We start from the raw sequence: 17,773 nt of genomic DNA, 5'->3' as shown, positions 1-17,773 counted from the left end.
CAAAAAAAAACACATGAAAAAATGCTCATCATCACTGGCCATCAGAGAAATGCAAATCAAAACCACAATGAGATACCATCTCACACCAGTTAGAATGGCGATCATTAAAAAGTCAGGAAGCAACAGGTGCTACAGAGGATGTGGAGAAATAGGAACACTTTTACACTATTGGTGGGACTGTAAACTAGCTCAACCATTGTGGAAGTCAGTGTGGTGATTCCTCAGGGATCTAGAACTAGAAATACCATTTGACCCAGCCATCCCATTACTGGGTATATACCCAAAGGATTATAAATCATGCTGCTATAAAGACAAATGCACACGTATGTTTATAGCGGCACTATTCACAATAGCAAAGACTTGGAACCAACCTAAATGTCCAACAACAATAGACTGGATTAAGAAAATGTGGCACATATACACCATGGAATACTATGCAGCCATAAAAAATGATGAGTTCATGTCCTTTGTAGGGACATGGATGAAACTGGAAACCATCATTCTCAGTAAACTATTGCAAGGACAAAAAACCACACACCGCATGTTCTCACTCATAGGTGGGAATTGAACAATGAGAACACATGGACACAGGAAGGGGAACATCACACTCTGGGGACTGTTGTGGGGTGGGGGGAGTGGGGAGGGATAGCATTAGGAGATATACCTAATGCTAAATGACGAGTTAATGGGTGCAGCACACCAACATGGCACATGTATACGTATGTAACAAACCTATACATTGTGTACATGTACCCTAAAACTTAAAGTATAATAATAATAAAATAAAACAAAAAAAGAAGAGGTTAATGGTAACATTGCTTTTGATTAATGAACCATATTTCTGTATATAGGTTTGAATAAAGTGAACAACAGGTGAAGGAGAGGAAAAGATGCTGGGTTGGTGTTTTGAACATGCTTTAAATTGTGAAACAAATGACCACCCCCATGACCATAAAAAACAGGTGCTTACAGAATTCATATAGCATTTAGGTAAAGACTTAAAATCAATGGAATAAATTCAGGTGACTATATTTCCTTCAGGGAAATTTATTACACAAAACAAACTTCCTTGAGCAACATTCTGATGTGGTTTATCCATACCTATTCACAATTTTTCTCAATTTCAATAACCATTAGCAAAATATTTCATATGTAACTTTACTCACATGCACAAAAATCCATCGATATGTGTCTTAAATATCTAACGCATGCTATAGCGATTACTTCATGTCAATTAAGTCAATTGATGGGACAAAAGAATTTTAATTCTGGTGCTCTTATGTATATTTATAACATACACAGAGAGCTCATTGAGTATGAGTAGAGCTCATTCATTATGTTGCCAGACACAATAATCTCTTGATCACAAGTAAGGACACCATATGTCATGTTGTTAATCAGTAATAGAGTTACGAAGTATTTTAGTTCATTCTCGTATTGCTATAAGAAGTACCTGAGGCTGGGCAATTTATAAAGAAAAAGGTTTAATAGACTCACAGTTCTGCACGCTGTACAGGAAGGCATGCCTGGGGAGGCCTCAGGAAACTTACAGTCATGGCAGAAGGTGAAGAGGAAGCAGGCATGTCTTACACGGCCGGAGAAGGAGGAAGAGAGGGCAGTGGGAGATGCTAAACACTTTTAAACAACCAGATCTTGTGAGAACTCACTATCGTGAGAACAGCAAGGAGGAAATCCACACCTTTGATCCAATTACCTCCCAAAGGGCCCTCCTCTAATACTGGGGTTTACAATTCCACATGAGATTTGGGCAGAGACACTAATCCAAACCATATCACAAAGTCTGGATTTATTTATTTTTTTCTAACAGATAAAAACAGACTGGACATACTTTTTATTATAATGTGATTGTCACTTACTTGTTTTTCATTGTCTTTCAGTGAATGAGGAGGAGGAAGGGAGTAAAGTTATAGCTGCTCTTCTGGGCATTGTAATAACCCATAATATGTTATCTGTAGCCCATCAAGAAATTGTTATTTATAAACATTAATAATTCTAGAAAATATGTGCTATGAACCAATTTCATGCCCTAAAATAGACTTTAGGTTCTAAATCCCCCTAAGTCCAAAGAAGTATGTTTCACATATGAATGTCTTCCATTGATTTGTACCACAGCAGAGTAAGATAAAGGAAGAGAATTCTTCTTCAGATCACATAAGAGATCCATAAATATTCATCAAATATAGAAATATATGTTCATTTAGCAATTCTATAAGTGTATATTAATTATTTTCACATGAACCATCTCATTGGTAGTATGCCTTTTTCTCTGGAAATGATGCTATAATTCATGTAAAACATTCTTGAAATTTCAAAATCTCTCTTTAGGGTCTATTTTCACAATTTTAAATTGTGTTAACATCAATTAATATACATCAGTATATGTTTTATTTGTAATTCAGTGATTTTATGAGAAAATAAAAGAGGTTTATAATGCAGTTTCAAATGAAGTTTCCAGGAAGGAATTGGAGCAAAAAGTAAAATTTATCACCTCTAAAATGTTTATACTTAGAAAAATTATATTTTGTGTATATATATATATGTTCACACACACACACACACACGCACAGAAATACATGGACATTGTCTTAGCCTGTTTGTGTTTCTATAAGAAACACCTGAGGTTAGGTAATTTATAAAGAGATTTATATGGCTCATGTTTCTGCAGGGTGTACAAAAAGCATGGAAACAGTATATGCTTCTGGTGAGGGCCTCAGGCTCCTTCCATTCATGGTGAAAAGCAAAGGAGAGCCAGTGTGTACAGATCACATGGTGAGAGAGGAAGGAAGAGAGGGAGGAGTGAGGTGCCAGGCTCCTTTTAAGAATCAGCTCACATGGGAACTATCCTGGGTACTAACAGAGCAAGAACTCAATCATTACCTGAAGGACAGCCCTAGCCATTCATGAGGAAACCACCCCATGACCTGAACAATTTGCATTAGGCTCCATCTCCAATACTGGGGATAAAGTTTCAACGTAAGATTTGACAGGGGCAAACAAACCATATCCAAATCATAGCAAACTTATTAGTGTGTATGCATAGATATACACATTATTAAGGTATAAACCTTATGTTTGTGTTTTTATGAAGGCATATACATTTATTATATTCTAAAAATACACAGAAGGAATCTAAACTTTAATCAGAAAGAAATTAACATATTAAATGGCTGTGTGTTTACCTCAAAGAGTAGAATTGCTAAATATCATGCCTTGACCTGTAATGCAATAAGTACAGCAATGCCTAATAAAGAAAAATTATTTCTAATCATTAGCTGTTCTGCTGTTTGCATGCTTATATACTTGAAGGTTAATTTCACAGAACTTAGAGTATAGGAACTAGCTATTATATACACTATATGGGTTAATACTTGCAGCCTGATGGAACCAAACACTAAAACTCCAACGTGATGATATGAACTCACACAAAACAGTAAGATCATTGTCATTTTCATTCCAAGAATAGTGTAGTGCACCTTATTGACTTTATAAGACAGGAATGACCTATCCAAACCATGCTTTTTACAGGCTCTTTTCCTTATACCTCTTAGGAGATTTCAGGATATATATATATATATATATATATAACATATATATATATATATAACATATATATATAACATATATATATAACATATATATATAACATATATATATAACATATATATATAACATATATATATATAACATATATATATAACATATATATATATAACATATATATATAACATATATATATATAATTAAAAAGGAATAGTTATACTTTGAAATGGCTCAATTCTAATTTTTTATAAACAAAGAATAATACAAAAACAAGGTCAGAACTGGCCTTAAAAGTTGAAGGACATCAACTCCATGTAATGTGAAACTTCCTCTGATAGAAATACTTGTTAAAATTATTTTCCCAACTGTCTGGCCAATGGTCTGAATTCCTACCATGAAATATGTATTCTCATTAGTTAGAGCAGTACAATCCAAAAGAATATTTGTTGATTATAAATTAGTAGCTTGAAGATTAGCTATTAACATTTAAGCACGGGCTTAGCTATTAGAGACCAACTACGACATGATGAAATGACCATAGGAAATTAGGAAGTTAAGTGATGATCTGACATCACTTTCAAAGGGAATATGATTGCATATGGGTGAGTGCCTCAGCTGGGGACTCCCGGCAATAAGAAAATGGTTCAAAAGGGAAGGGCAAAATAAATCAATTAGGAACTACAGTATATTCAACACAGCATAAAATACTCTCTTATCTCATTGATTATTCCAGAGTTAGATTATCTCTTTTATAATGTCCCCATTGGATATAAGGGCAATAATAGAAAGACGTGTGAACTTAATAAAAATAAAGTTCACATATCGTGTTGCATTGCTCCTTTCAAATGAGAGGTCAATCAAATCCATCCAAAATATAACTGCATTATTAGTAACAGACTCGGTAAAACAGTAACAGTAAAACTACTGTTTTCCCAATTTCTAGGCTGCCCACTCTTACAAAGCAGCTGAGGGTGCACTGCAAAACAGTCAGTTTGATAAATAATTTTTAACATGTCTTTTAAAATGACTTTACAAATGTCATTATATACTCTAAGAGGAAATACAATTACATTTTACTTTAGAGTTTATCTGAATTTATAGTAATGTTTGGTGATATGTTTTGTCAAAAAAAACAGGTAATAAAATGTAAGTATTTTCATGTAGAGTGGCTAGCAAATGGTTTGAGCTTTAAAAGCATGCAGGAATTGAAAAGAATAAAATCACAGCTCTTCAGTTTGAATGTAGTATAAAATAAATCATGCTAATATTTCATTAGTTTATGCAAGACTGAAATAGAAATCATTTAATGTTCATGGAAGTCAGATGTCACTTCAAGCCTTAAAGCAGAATTCTGAAGTACTATTTGCATTTCAGCATGGAAGAATTAAATCCAACTTCCTGCCATTGATGCTTCTTTATGTACACTTACCCAGTAGTAATAGGAAAGTACCATGCCCAGCAAACTACTGGAAAAGGTCATAAACACCCATGTTCTGGCTACAAAAACTTAGGCTGGTGCTGTTGGAGACTGACTCTCACAGTTACATAGAATACTATTAAGATTATGGGGCTATCATTTGCTTCCAGATTTAGTAATTGGGAAACAAAATGTTTAAATTGTAATAAGCCTGAGGAAAACTGTTGCCAAGAGAATAACAGAGGGTGAGGATGGGAGGAAAGAGAGGCACTAAAAAAAATTATAAAACAGAATGAATTTGCATGTCCATTTCAATAAATTGACTTAGGAGGTTTGCAGTTTTACCGATCACTGCAAGGTCTATATTTTTAGTAGAATATAGGGTATTTTTTAACAAAAGTTAATAAATATTCAATTACACAAAACAAACTAGAGTCAGCTATGAAGATTGATTTGTGAAGGTGTAGCAGAAAATTGACATGTACATATGCTGCCTTTTTATTTTCTTTTATTTCACAGAGTTGTTGACGTTTGACTTGCTATCAATCACCATGTCCTAATATTTATTCTATCAAAATCACTTCTTCTTTCCCATTCACAGTTTTATTTTCATTCTAACAACCACCTCTCTAATTCTGCACATTTGCACAGCGTCAACCTGGAATAGCTTATTCATTGGTCTCTTTACTTCTGCCCTTTGTCATAATTACCTTGCACATAAATATCTTACTCATTATGTCTAGCCTCTTAAATGCAAAGATAAGCATACAGCATGTAAAAAAGACTGCAATATGAGTGTATGGACGGATGGAGAAATTGACATCCTCATCTGTGATACATTTGAGCTACTGGAAAAAAAAAAAAAACTACTTTAGACATCAGTGGGGATCCTACATGTATAACATTCAATCCCTAATTGTCATAGGTTGAGTTTTCTAGAAGCAGACAGTTTGGAGTTTAAGAGGATTATTAGGGAGTAACACATGTAAGAAATGGAGATGGAACCAAATGAAGAACAGAATGAAGTAGAACAGCTACGCAAGCCCAGTGAGGACTTGGTCAACCAGGCTGGGAGCTCTGGATTGCCTTTCAAAGTTTCTGGTATCAGGCTGAAATGTGTAGTCCTCTAAACATGCCTTAATCAGTTAAAAGATGCAGACTTGCCTGGTGGGGTGTCACTTTAGTCAAGGTGGCACTCTTCAGCTGAGAAAGATCCTGTAGGAACTGACAAAAGGAGGCAGGTAGCTGATAGCATTCCACATAGCTAAGCACCAAGTGCTAACATGAAAAGGCATCTGGAAAGTTCAGTTCCACATATTTCAAATTAATCAACTCATTTTTATCCTAATTTCCAAATCATAAAAAATCTTACAGTTGTTGTAATCATCCATTATAACAAGCTGTATCATTTGCTAACCCCACACACTTGGTGCTTTTGGTGTGTTTTAGGACAGAGAGATACATGCTGGTCAGTACACCATTTGAGCAGCCTTCCTTAAAGTGAGGAGAGACTGAGTAGCCACTTGAGCATTTCACATCCTTGTAAGTCTGCGAAGCCCTTTGTAAAGCACAGCTTCTTCAGGCATTACTTGAAATTCAATCGAGTATAAATATGAAATGCCCTTCTTGGTCAATTTTGCTTATAGCCAATTCTTATTCATTAGTCAACCCATGTTGTATATGTCACATATCACTCTTTTTTTATACATATTGTTAGGATACCTAATTACCAAGATGACGCATTATGGTTTTTAAAGTTATGGTTTCATCCAGTAGGAACCACCACAATGCAAGTAGATGACACTTTTATTTTGAAAGTAAGAGCTTGAAAATAAACTATCATCAGGATGAGCAGACAACCTACAGAATGGCAGAAAAATTTTGCAATCTGTCCATCTGACAAAGTAGTAATATCCAGACTGTACAAGGAACTTAAAGAAATTTATAAGAAAAAAACAGCCCGATTAAAAAATGGGCAAAGGACATAAACAGATACTTCTCAAAAGAAGACATTCATGCAGCCAACAAACATGAAAAAGCTCAACATCACTGGTCATTAGAGAAATGCAAATCAAAACAACAATGAGATACCATCTCACACCAGTCAGAATGGCGATTATTAAAAAGTCAAGAAACAACAGATGCTGGCGAGGGTGTGGAAAAAAAGGAGTACTTTTACACTGTTGGTGGAAATGTAAATTAGTTTAACCATTGTGGTGATTCCTCAAAGATCTAGAAGCAGAAATGCCATTTGATGCAGCAATCCCATTACTGGGTATATACCCTAAGGAATATAAGTCATTCTGTTATAAAGACATATGCACATGTATGTTCACTGCAGCACTATTCACAATAGCAAAGACATGGAATCAACTCAAATGCCCATCAACAATAGACTGGATAAAGAAAATGTGGTACATATACACCATGGAATACTATGTAGCCACAAAACGGAAGGAGATCATGTCCTTTGCAGGGACATGGATGGAGCTGGAAGCCGTAATGCTCAGCAAACTAATGCAGGAACAGAAAACCAAACAACAAACACATGTTCTTACTTATAAGTGGGAACTGAATGATGGGAACACATGGACACATGCTAGGGAACAACACACACTGGGGCCTGTCAGTGGGGAGCAGGGGGAGGTAAAGCAACAGAAATAGCTAATGGATGCTGGGCTTAATACCTATGTGATGAGTTGATCTGTGCAGCAAACCATCATGGCACACATTTATCTATGTAACAAACCTGCAGATCCTGCACATGTACTTCTGAAATTAAAATAAAAATTGAAGAAAAATAAATAGATAAATAAACTGACCATGTCTACATGGTGTTAAATTAAAAAAAAATAAATAAGAAAAAATAGTGAGAGCTGGCTGGGTGCGGTAGCTCACGCCTGTAATCCCAGCACTTTGGGAGGCCGAGGTGGGTGGATCACGAGGTCAGGAGATCAAGACCATCCTGGCTAACACAGTGAAACCCCATCTCTACTAAAAATACAAAAAATTAGCCGGGAGTGGTGGCGGACACCTGCAGTCCCAGGTACTCGGGAGGCTGAGGCAGAAGAATGGCGTGAACCCAGGAGGCGGAACTTTCAGTGAGCCGAGATCACGCCACTGCACTCCAGCCTGGGCGACAGAGCAAGACTCCATCTCAAAAAAAAAAAGAAAAAATAGTAAGAGCTTGAATAAGTTCTCTAAGATTCTTTATAATAATATTCATCTTTAAATAACTTCCAAGCATTAAAATGATGAATTTTAAGTCTGCTGAAATTCTGAAAACAGTATTACAAAAGCATTTTTTATATTGGTTTCTATTTGGTTGAAAAAACTAAAAATGTTCAGGATAAAGGTGAATATTAAATAAATTTAAATAATTAAATTACATAAAATTAAGGACATTAAGAGAAAACCATTCAATACATTTAATAAAATATTTAAATGAAGAATTGAAATAATAAAGTTGATTTTAAGTTGAACAGAAATTTTTAAACAGAAAAAATATTTAATTTAATTGTACACATTATTCTTTTCTTTTTAACTTGAATAAAAGTAAATGCATTTTGATTTCTAATAACACCCTTTGTAAGCATAAAGCATACATTTAAATATCACCTATCTAATATGAAATGCCCAAATTACAGGCAGCAACACTTATGGATAACTAATGGCTAGGTAATTTATTGAGTAATCAGCTCATATTTACAAATAGGTGAGAAACTGGGTAGCCACGATGGGGGTGGGTCTGAGGAAGACGAGATGGATAGAGCTGTACTAGGAGGTCCTAAGGTAGCAGTCAACTGCATGGGCATCCACCTTCTAGGAGTTCTGTGAAGAACAGCCATCAGGAAAGTGCTCACAACTGGTAAGGGAGAGAAAGAGGACAAGACATTGGAATTTCCTTTAAAACGAAAAATCTCTAAGCAAGGCAGAGGTTCTCCAACCAACTTCACAGATTCCAAAGAGGATGGGGTTAGAGAAAAGAAAAAGAAGGATATTAGAAAAACCACATCTATGGTTACCTCTTTATTCTGCTGCCTGGTGTTAAAAGTACTACAATTTTAATAATCTGGGAAGATGTGGTAAATATTACCTTGACAATTTCTCAGCTTTTGCATATCTATGCAAATTTTAAACTCCACCATTTTGCTACAAGTGAATGATGAATAACTTCTAGTTATGAACATCATATGTTTATAGTGTATTATGACACACCAGTATTATATTTTTTGTTAAATATAAATGAAACATTCTACCTTGTAATAGAGGCTATGGTTTGTTTGAATAGATTAACCATGAAAATAATGCTCTTTGTAGGATGAAGGTGCCACTACAAACAGATTTTCACAGGGCTAGGACAAAGAATACAGAGCAGATGATTATATCAGAACACAGAGCGGTCTCATGTGAACTCTACTCCCTTCCTCACTGCTTATTCTATCTACACACACAACACAAAGGAAGGTGGACAAGCGTATGCTATTATGTATAACTCAGCCCCCCAAACCATGACACAAATAATGTTTTGAGGTAATATTACAATACTGACTTCAGTTATGAACAGTTAAATGGATACTAAGATTTCCCATTGCCTGCCTTTTGTTGCCATGATGCTAAAATTTGAGATGGATCATTGTAAATGGTTCGCATTAAGAGTGGAGTCTCCAAAAGATGAATATATCCTTAGTAATCCTTCTTAATCCATAAGGAGAGCTTTGAGTACCTCAAAAGTTGCCTACAGCTACCTGGTAGTATCACTCAGAGGTATGTGACTCACATTACTTGCTTATTATAAGCTTTAATTTAAATATATATTCAAATATATCTACATATTTATTTTAAATATCCAATATCAAATATCCCAAAAAGGCACATAAAAAGCAGGTATTAATTTACACTACAGTTCCTAAGGTAGCATTGCCAACTTGAGTGAATAAGGGCTTTCAAACTGATCTGACTCTGGATCTGATTCATTCTCTGCTAGTCTCCTTTATGTGATGCAGTTTCCTATCCATTCAAAAACAGGAAGGTATCTGAAAGACGCATGCTAAATATACATTTTAAAGTACTAGGGACTGACCCAATGGTGCCAAGCGCACTCTACACAAATGCCAAATTATGCACTGAGCAGAACAATACTTAGAATTACCTTCATCATTCCTCAATTCTTTCTAATTGTATTGAATGCTTTCTAAAAATAGTATAATTTCCATTTAAGTGATTGTCAATGAGAGTAAGTATAAGAAGCTTTATCATGCAGCAAAAGTGTTTATAAACCCATAACATGGTTGATAAAATGCTACTGAATAGAGGAAAAGAGCTAATATAATTAACAGCTGTATATTCTCAGTTTTAAACATCAGACCTGCCTATTTAAAAATATATTTCTCATCAGAAAAAAGTACATTTGCAACAAAGCCTATGAGTTAGAGTTTTATCTCTAAAGTTTGAATGTAATGATTAACTAAAACCTCAATGAAAAATGTAAGAATTATAATTTTTATTATTTAAAACACTTAAAAATGCATTAATTTATCTTTATGTGCAAAATTTTTATTGTACCTGTTTTAAAGACAGAGGATATATATAATCCAGTTACTTAAATGTGGCAACTTGCAAAATTAAGCAAGAATGTGGTTAGTTATTTTTAAGAAAAGGTCAATCATTCTACTCTGCTGTATCTCATCCATGATTAGGAAAACAATCAATTTTTATTGGTTTTGAGTGGACAACTAAATCAGGTACTTTCCAGGAGTTTGTGTGCCAATAAATTCATAGAGCAGACACTTCAATATCAGCTTTGCTGTTAATGACACCGTATTAGTCCATTTTCATACTGTATGAAGAAATACCCAAGGCTGGGTAATATACAAAGAAAAAGAGGTTTAATGGACTCACAGTTCCACATGGCTGGGGAGGCCTCACAATCATGGTGGAAGGCAAAGGAGAAGCAAAACACGTCTCACATGGCAGCAGGCAAGAGAGTGTGTGCAGGAGAACTGCCCTTCATAAAACCATCAGGACTTGTGAGACTTATTCACTATCATGAGAACAGCAAGGAAAAACCCAACCCCCTGATTAAATTACCTCTGACTGGGTCCCTCCCACGACATATGGGGATTACGGGAGCTACAATTTAAGATGAGCTTTGGGTAGAGACATAGCCAAACCACATCATTCCACCCATGGCCCCTCCCAAATCTCATGTCCTCACATTTTAAAGCCAATCATGCCTTTCCAACAGTCCCCCAAAGTCTTAACTCATTTCAGCATTAACTCAAAATTCCACAGTCAAAGTCTCATCTGATATAAGCCAAGTCCCTTCCACCTCTTAGCTTCTAAAATCAGAAACAAGTTAATTACTTCCTAGATATAATGGCGGACAGGTATTGGGTAAATACAGCCATTCCAAATGGGAGAAATTAGCCAAAACAAAGGGGCTACAGGCCTCATACAAGTCCAAAATCCAGCAGGGCAGGCAAATCTTAAAGCTCCAAAATGATCTCCTTTGACTCCATGTCTCACATCCAAGTCACATTGATACAAGAGATGGGTTCCCATGGTCTTGAGCAGCTCCGCCCCTGTGGCATTGCAGGTTACAGCCCCCCTTCTGGCTGCTTTCACGGGCTGGCATTGAGGGTCTGCAACTTTTCCAGGCGCATGGTGCAAGCTGTCAGTGGATCAAGGGGCTGGAGGATGGTGGATCTGGGGTCTGGAGGATGGTGGGCCTCTTCTCACAGCTCTCCTAGGCAGTGCCCCAGTGGGGACTCTGTGTAGGGGCTCTGATTCCACATTTCCCTTCCACACTGCCCTAGCAGAGGTTCTCCATAGGGGCTCCATCCTGCAACAAACTGCTGCCTGGACATCCAGGTGATTCCGTACATCATCCAAAATCTAGGGGGAGGTTCCCAAACCTTGACTCTTGACTTCTGTGCACCTGTAGGCTCAAAACCACATGGAAGCTGCCAAGGCTTGGGACTTGCACCCTCTGGAGCCATGGCCTGAGCTATACCTTGACCCCTTTTAGCCACAGCTGGAGCAGCTGGGACACAGGGCATCTTGTCCCTAGGCTGCACACAGCAGGGGTACCCTGGACCTGGCTCAGGAAACCATTTTTCCCTCTTAGGCATCCAGGCCTGTGATGGGAGGGCTGCTGTGAAGATCTCTGACATGCCCTAGAGACATTTTCCCCACTGTCTTGGTGATCAGCATTTGGCTCCTTGTTAGTTGTGCAAATTTATGCTGCTGACTTGAACTTCTCCACAGAAAATGGGCTTTTCTATTCTACTGCAGTAACAGGCTGCAAATTTTTCAAACTTTTATTCTCTGCTTCCTCTTGAACACTTTGCCACTTAGAAATTTCTTCTGCCAGATACCCTAAATCGTCTCTCTCAAGTTTAAAGTTTCACAGATCTCTAGTGCAGGGGCAAAATCCCACCAGTCCCTTTGCATAGTAAGAGGGACCTTTACTGTATTCCTCAACAAGTTCCTTACCTACATCTGAGACCACCTCAGCCTGAACTTTGTTGTCAATATCACAATCAGCATTTTGGTCTAAGCAATTCAACAAGTCTCTAGAAAGTTCCAAACTTTCCTACATCTTCCTGTCTTCTGAGCCCTCCAAGTCTCTAGGAAGTTCCAACTTTTCACACATTTTTCTATCTTCTTCTGAGCCCTCCAAACTGTTCCAACCTCTGCCTGTTACCCAGTTCCAAAGTCGCTTCCACATTTTTGGCTATCTTTACAACAGCGCTCCACTCTCTGTGGTACCAATTTACCGTATTAGTCCATTTTCATACTGCTCTGAAGAAATATCAACATGGGGCAATTTATGAAGAAAAAGAGGTTTAATGGACTCACAGTTCCACATGGCTGGGGAGGCCTCACAATCATGGCAGAAAGTGAAGGAGAAGCAAAGGCACATCTCACATGGTGGCAGGCAAGAGAGAGCGTGCAGGGGAACTGTCCTTTATATAATCATCATGTCTCGTAAGACTTATTCACTATCACATGAACAGCACAGGATAACCCACCCTCATTATTCAATTACCTCCTAATGGGTCCCTCCCATGACACGTGGGGATTATAAGAGCTACAATTCAAGATGAAATTTAGGTGGGGACACAGCCAAACTGTATGAGACACTAACACTTCTGAACACCGGCCAATAACAAATGTGCAGGTCCAATGCTCCTGATGTAATTGGAACCACAACAACTACATTCTTTGAATACACAGTCATGTTTCATATTTGTTTGATTTTATGCTATAACCACAGAGACAATTCATGAGCTTTTGCCTCATTAATTAATATATAGAGCAAAATAAATTAATAATGTCTCAGTACTTATTAAGTAGACTGTAATTCTATCATTACTATAAGTGGAACACACTAGTGTATGTGTGTGTAAGAGAGAGAGAGAAATACATGCAGAAGAGTAGGAAAGAAAGAAAACATCTCTTATTCTCTGGAAAATCTATATATGACATATAGTAGCGTAACCCTCAAAAACATATGCTTATTATAAAAATTCCTATATAATTATTTATAGTCTAAATGGTATTTAAAATAAGGTGACTAAGTGGAAAATCTTTGGAAACCAAAATATGGTTTACATTCTTGGCTCCCCCATTTAATGTTTGAGTGAGCTTGGATAAGTTAGGTCACACTGTGAGCCTTAGAGTCCTCTTCTATTAAACAGAGATGACAATCTAGAAACAAAAAAAAAAAAAGAAAAAGAAAAAAAAAAACCCACTTCTCAGGACTACTGTGTGGATTCCATGAGATCTAGCCTATGAGTAGTACCTGACTTGTATTAATTAATAGCTGTGGACCTTATGCTTCCTGTATTTGTTCAACCTTGATATCCATAACATCACACTCTCCTGGTTCTCACCCTATTTCTCACTCACGAATAGCAAAGCAGAGCATGGACGACTTTCCTAAGCTGTTCCTGCTGCCTTTGCAGTTTCATCTCCCAGCTAAGTCTTGCCAGAATTCACCAAACCATAACAACAAAAATGCCATTAAAATATGGGTTACTTTAGCCTCCATACCTCATGCTTCATTTTACTGTTTATAATACTCCTTGTTCACGTCACCATTTCTCACACATATATATTTAGGTTGGTGCAAAAGTAATGTGGTTTTACTGACATTGAAAATAATGGCAAAAACTGCAATTGCTTTTGCACCAATTGAATAAAACTTCTATCCCCAGACTTTTTGGGGAATTTGGGTAAGACACAAGTAGGGTGTACAATCTCTGAGCTGCGAGCACATTATTGTGGATGGGAATGTTTATTCCTGCTATTATTCACAGATTTCCAGCTGGTTGAGCCAATCCAAATATGACAAAATCTAAAGAAAACAAAATTAAAACCCAAGCAGGTTAGCCCCCAAGAGAAGCCACATTATGAAAGAATCTTACAAAGTAAAAGAAAGCAAAAAAATCAAGAAATCAGTGTTATATTTTTAATTAGGCCCATGGGCTTCCATATGAACAAACCAGATGCAAATAAAGGCTTCAACATAGGGCAAAAAACCTACCACACTGACATCCATCAAGGATTTGCCCCCTTTCTTTACCTAAATCTTGGGCAGAGTACACACATGGTTTGCCTACAATAAATATATGCTAATAGATTACCAATAATAAATGAGTATAATTTATTTCACAGAAATTCTAAAATGAAAAGGAAGCTCTTGAGGAATTCCTTTCTGGAAGACCTCATTTATCTCAATGAGATCAGAAATGGGATGCCTAAAGAGAGAAAGGCAAGGACAGCATTGGAAAGTAGAGAAGAGTAAGAGGATCTGATCATATTCACTACAGAAAACCAGATAAGGAGTTAACCAGTCACCAGTAAAAGGATCTGCCAGTATTAAGGCTCTGGGGAATGCTTACGGCCTCAGTGCCTTGTTTATCCGGGTGTACAGAAAAGTCTTTTGTTGCTCATCTATGATTTGCAAAGTTTCTAAATTAGTTCCAATAGCTCTAATTTATCACAAATCTGCTGAGGATTGAAATGGGATGTTGTGAAATATGATGTATTAAGAAGAAGATATTTCTACTTATTAAGAAGAGAGATGTCCCTCTCCTAATGCCAAACACATGAATCAGTCCTTTGACTACAAATATACAAATGACGCCTCTAAATGTTAATAAATGAGCACATAGAGAACATACTCTGACACTAATTTTACTTTTCATTATAAGCCTTTTAAACAAACTTTATAGCTCTACACTTCAACCTCTTGCCGTTTAGTTAGTCAGGTTATTTCAGGATATGATGTAAAAATGGTATTTCTGGTCCTACAAGATAAGATAGCCAGAAATACCATTTTACCAAGGTGTATTTGAAATCTCCTCACCCCGTTAAAGTAACATGCAACAAAGCTATATTGTAGAGAAATCATTATGTTGTTATTTCTCACTTTCAGTTGATACTTATTTAGCATTTCCTTTGGGTTATTTCCTGTCCAATTGCTCAATCATTACTAACTCACTGTACTTTTCATGATGACAGATGGGATAGGTTCTGCTATTAGCTCCATTTCATAGATGAGGAAACTGAGAGTCTCAGAAGTAATGTTAACAAAGCCTGGATTTGACCCCAGGCAGTCTAGCTCCAGAGTATAAATTGGTAGCCACTCTTATGCTGCTTTTTGAGAGAGCACACTTACATTTGGAACTTTAGAAATAATCTTTATGTCTAAGGTTATTATATTAGATCCCTCTCTTTTTAACATTTTACCATGGTGTAAAATATAAATATGTTATTCTTTAATGTCAAATACAAAATAATGTACATTTAGATGTCTTACCAGTTTTTTCTGTCATCACAGAAAAGAAGATTGGTAAAAAATGACACAGGCTTAGATGACTTGAAACTGAGGTGGCAAGTGAGCTTATCATTAATTCCACTGTGAGAGCCTGGGATGACTCTGCCTTTTGGAAATTTCACAGAAAGAGGGTGAATCTCTTCACCATCAAGAAGCCTTACTGTGGGAATCTGGACACATAGAGTTGAATTTCTGTTTAAAATTAAAAAAAAATGTTTCATTAGCTCAAAATACTGCCAGTCATTGGCTTTAAATGTATATTTCATTTTTTTGAATCCTCAAGAAAATTAAAATAAGAAATATTTGTAATCATGTGCCTAATTATTAAAGGTATCTTTGTATCATCTCTTATTTTCTGATCACAATATAAGATGGATGATAACTAAGAACCACTTGAGATGATCAAATGTTCCTTTTGTTCTATAAGGATTAAAAAGACATATGACATCTGATTAAACACAATATTTCTTAATCACCATCATGGTATAAATTACTGTTTTTAAATGTATTCTGATGAAAATTTACCAAAAGTTATCACTTTAATAGGTACAAACTTAATGCATATAGACTAAATAATATTAACAGATGCATATACATGTAGGTAGATATTTGAAAAACTGGATACTATTAAGCACATATACACATATACTATGAATGTTTTTCAATCATTACTATTCAAAAATTCCACTTAATGTTGACATACTTAATTACATTTATAATTTTTGTAGCCAATCCAAACTGTTTATTTTTAATAATATAATATGTATTAATAGTATTCATTTTAAAATTGAATTACTACTTATTATTTTTAGTGACCAATAAATATTTAATCATATTACTTTGTTTACTTATATATGTAAGAACTTACATATCTATGGCAGATAAGAGGTATCATCAAATGGGAATTATATATCCTTGCTATTTTAATCAGTGTGAGAATTATTTAGCTAATAAAAAATAAAGATCTAAAATTGTATTAGTTAAACCTATATGCTACCTTGAATAAAAACATGCAAAGTAATTTATAAATCCAGTTTGAAAATAATTCAGTTGTTACTTAGCTAATTAACTTATCTTTGCAGCATAAGTGATTAGTGCTGGTGATTTTATTACATATGTATAACTTGGACACTGCACTACATTATTTCTTCAGTACCTCTCATATTCATTTCATTATACCATATTTAGCAAGACTCAACTTTTGAGTTGAAGTAGCTTTTAAATTGATACCTTTATACGTTAATTCCAAAGTTGAAAAATTGAGATTAATTCATATATTAGAAAATGATTATTGATTTAAAACTGCTTTCTAGCACAATGTAATTGAAGCCACTACTATTTCCCATTTAAACAACAAAGGTTGGTGTCTATAAGATAAGGTCTTAAAGGAACTGCAAATCCCAAAGTTTTGATGATGTTGAACATTACCTAACAAAGTATACGACATTTTGAGTCAGCCCCGTGGAGTCTGTAAGTACTCAGTCCTGGCAGCATTCATCACCTGTTAACTGAAGAGCCTCCTTGCACCCTGAATAACCAGCAGCAATACCCAGGCACTACATTGAGGGCCTTGGGTGACCCTCTGAGACTTGCTAGCTTCAGGTAAGATTCAGCACATTACCAGCTGTGGTGCCTATGGGGCAAAACTTGTTCTGCTTGTGAAAAGCAGAAGAAAAAGTAAAGGAGACTTTGTCTTGCACCTGAGGTACCAGCACAGCCACAGCGCAGTAGAACACCAAGTTGATAAATTTCATTACCCGTTCATGACAAAAACCGTCAAAACACTGGGGACAGGAGAAACATACCTCAGCATGATAAAAGTGATGTATGACAGACCAACAGCAAATATCACACAGAATAGAGAAAAACTGAAAAACGTCTTCTAAGATTTAGAACACAACAAGGATGCTCACTTTCAGTACTGTCATTCAACATAGTAATGGAAT

The 17,773-nt window shown here is 36.0% G+C and overlaps 1 protein-coding gene across 1 annotated transcript in view; it reads right to left on the bottom strand.

The window, feature by feature from the left end:
* The window catches only part of LOC129487942 (cilia- and flagella-associated protein 47), a 477,840-nt gene that overhangs the window by 316,680 nt on the left and 143,387 nt on the right, over window positions 1-17,773 (bottom strand). Inside the window, exon 26 of the mRNA XM_055289494.2 lies at window positions 15,810-16,019. Within this exon, the coding sequence (XP_055145469.1) occupies window positions 15,810-16,019 (210 nt within the window). The remainder of the gene's footprint in view (window positions 1-15,809; window positions 16,020-17,773) is intronic.

This window comes from Symphalangus syndactylus, chromosome 8 (genome assembly GCF_028878055.3).
Source record: "Symphalangus syndactylus isolate Jambi chromosome 8, NHGRI_mSymSyn1-v2.1_pri, whole genome shotgun sequence".
NCBI lineage: Eukaryota > Metazoa > Chordata > Mammalia > Primates > Hylobatidae > Symphalangus > Symphalangus syndactylus.
Note: the sequence above shows the minus strand (reverse complement) of the source record. Positions and strands in the feature narration are given on the sequence as shown.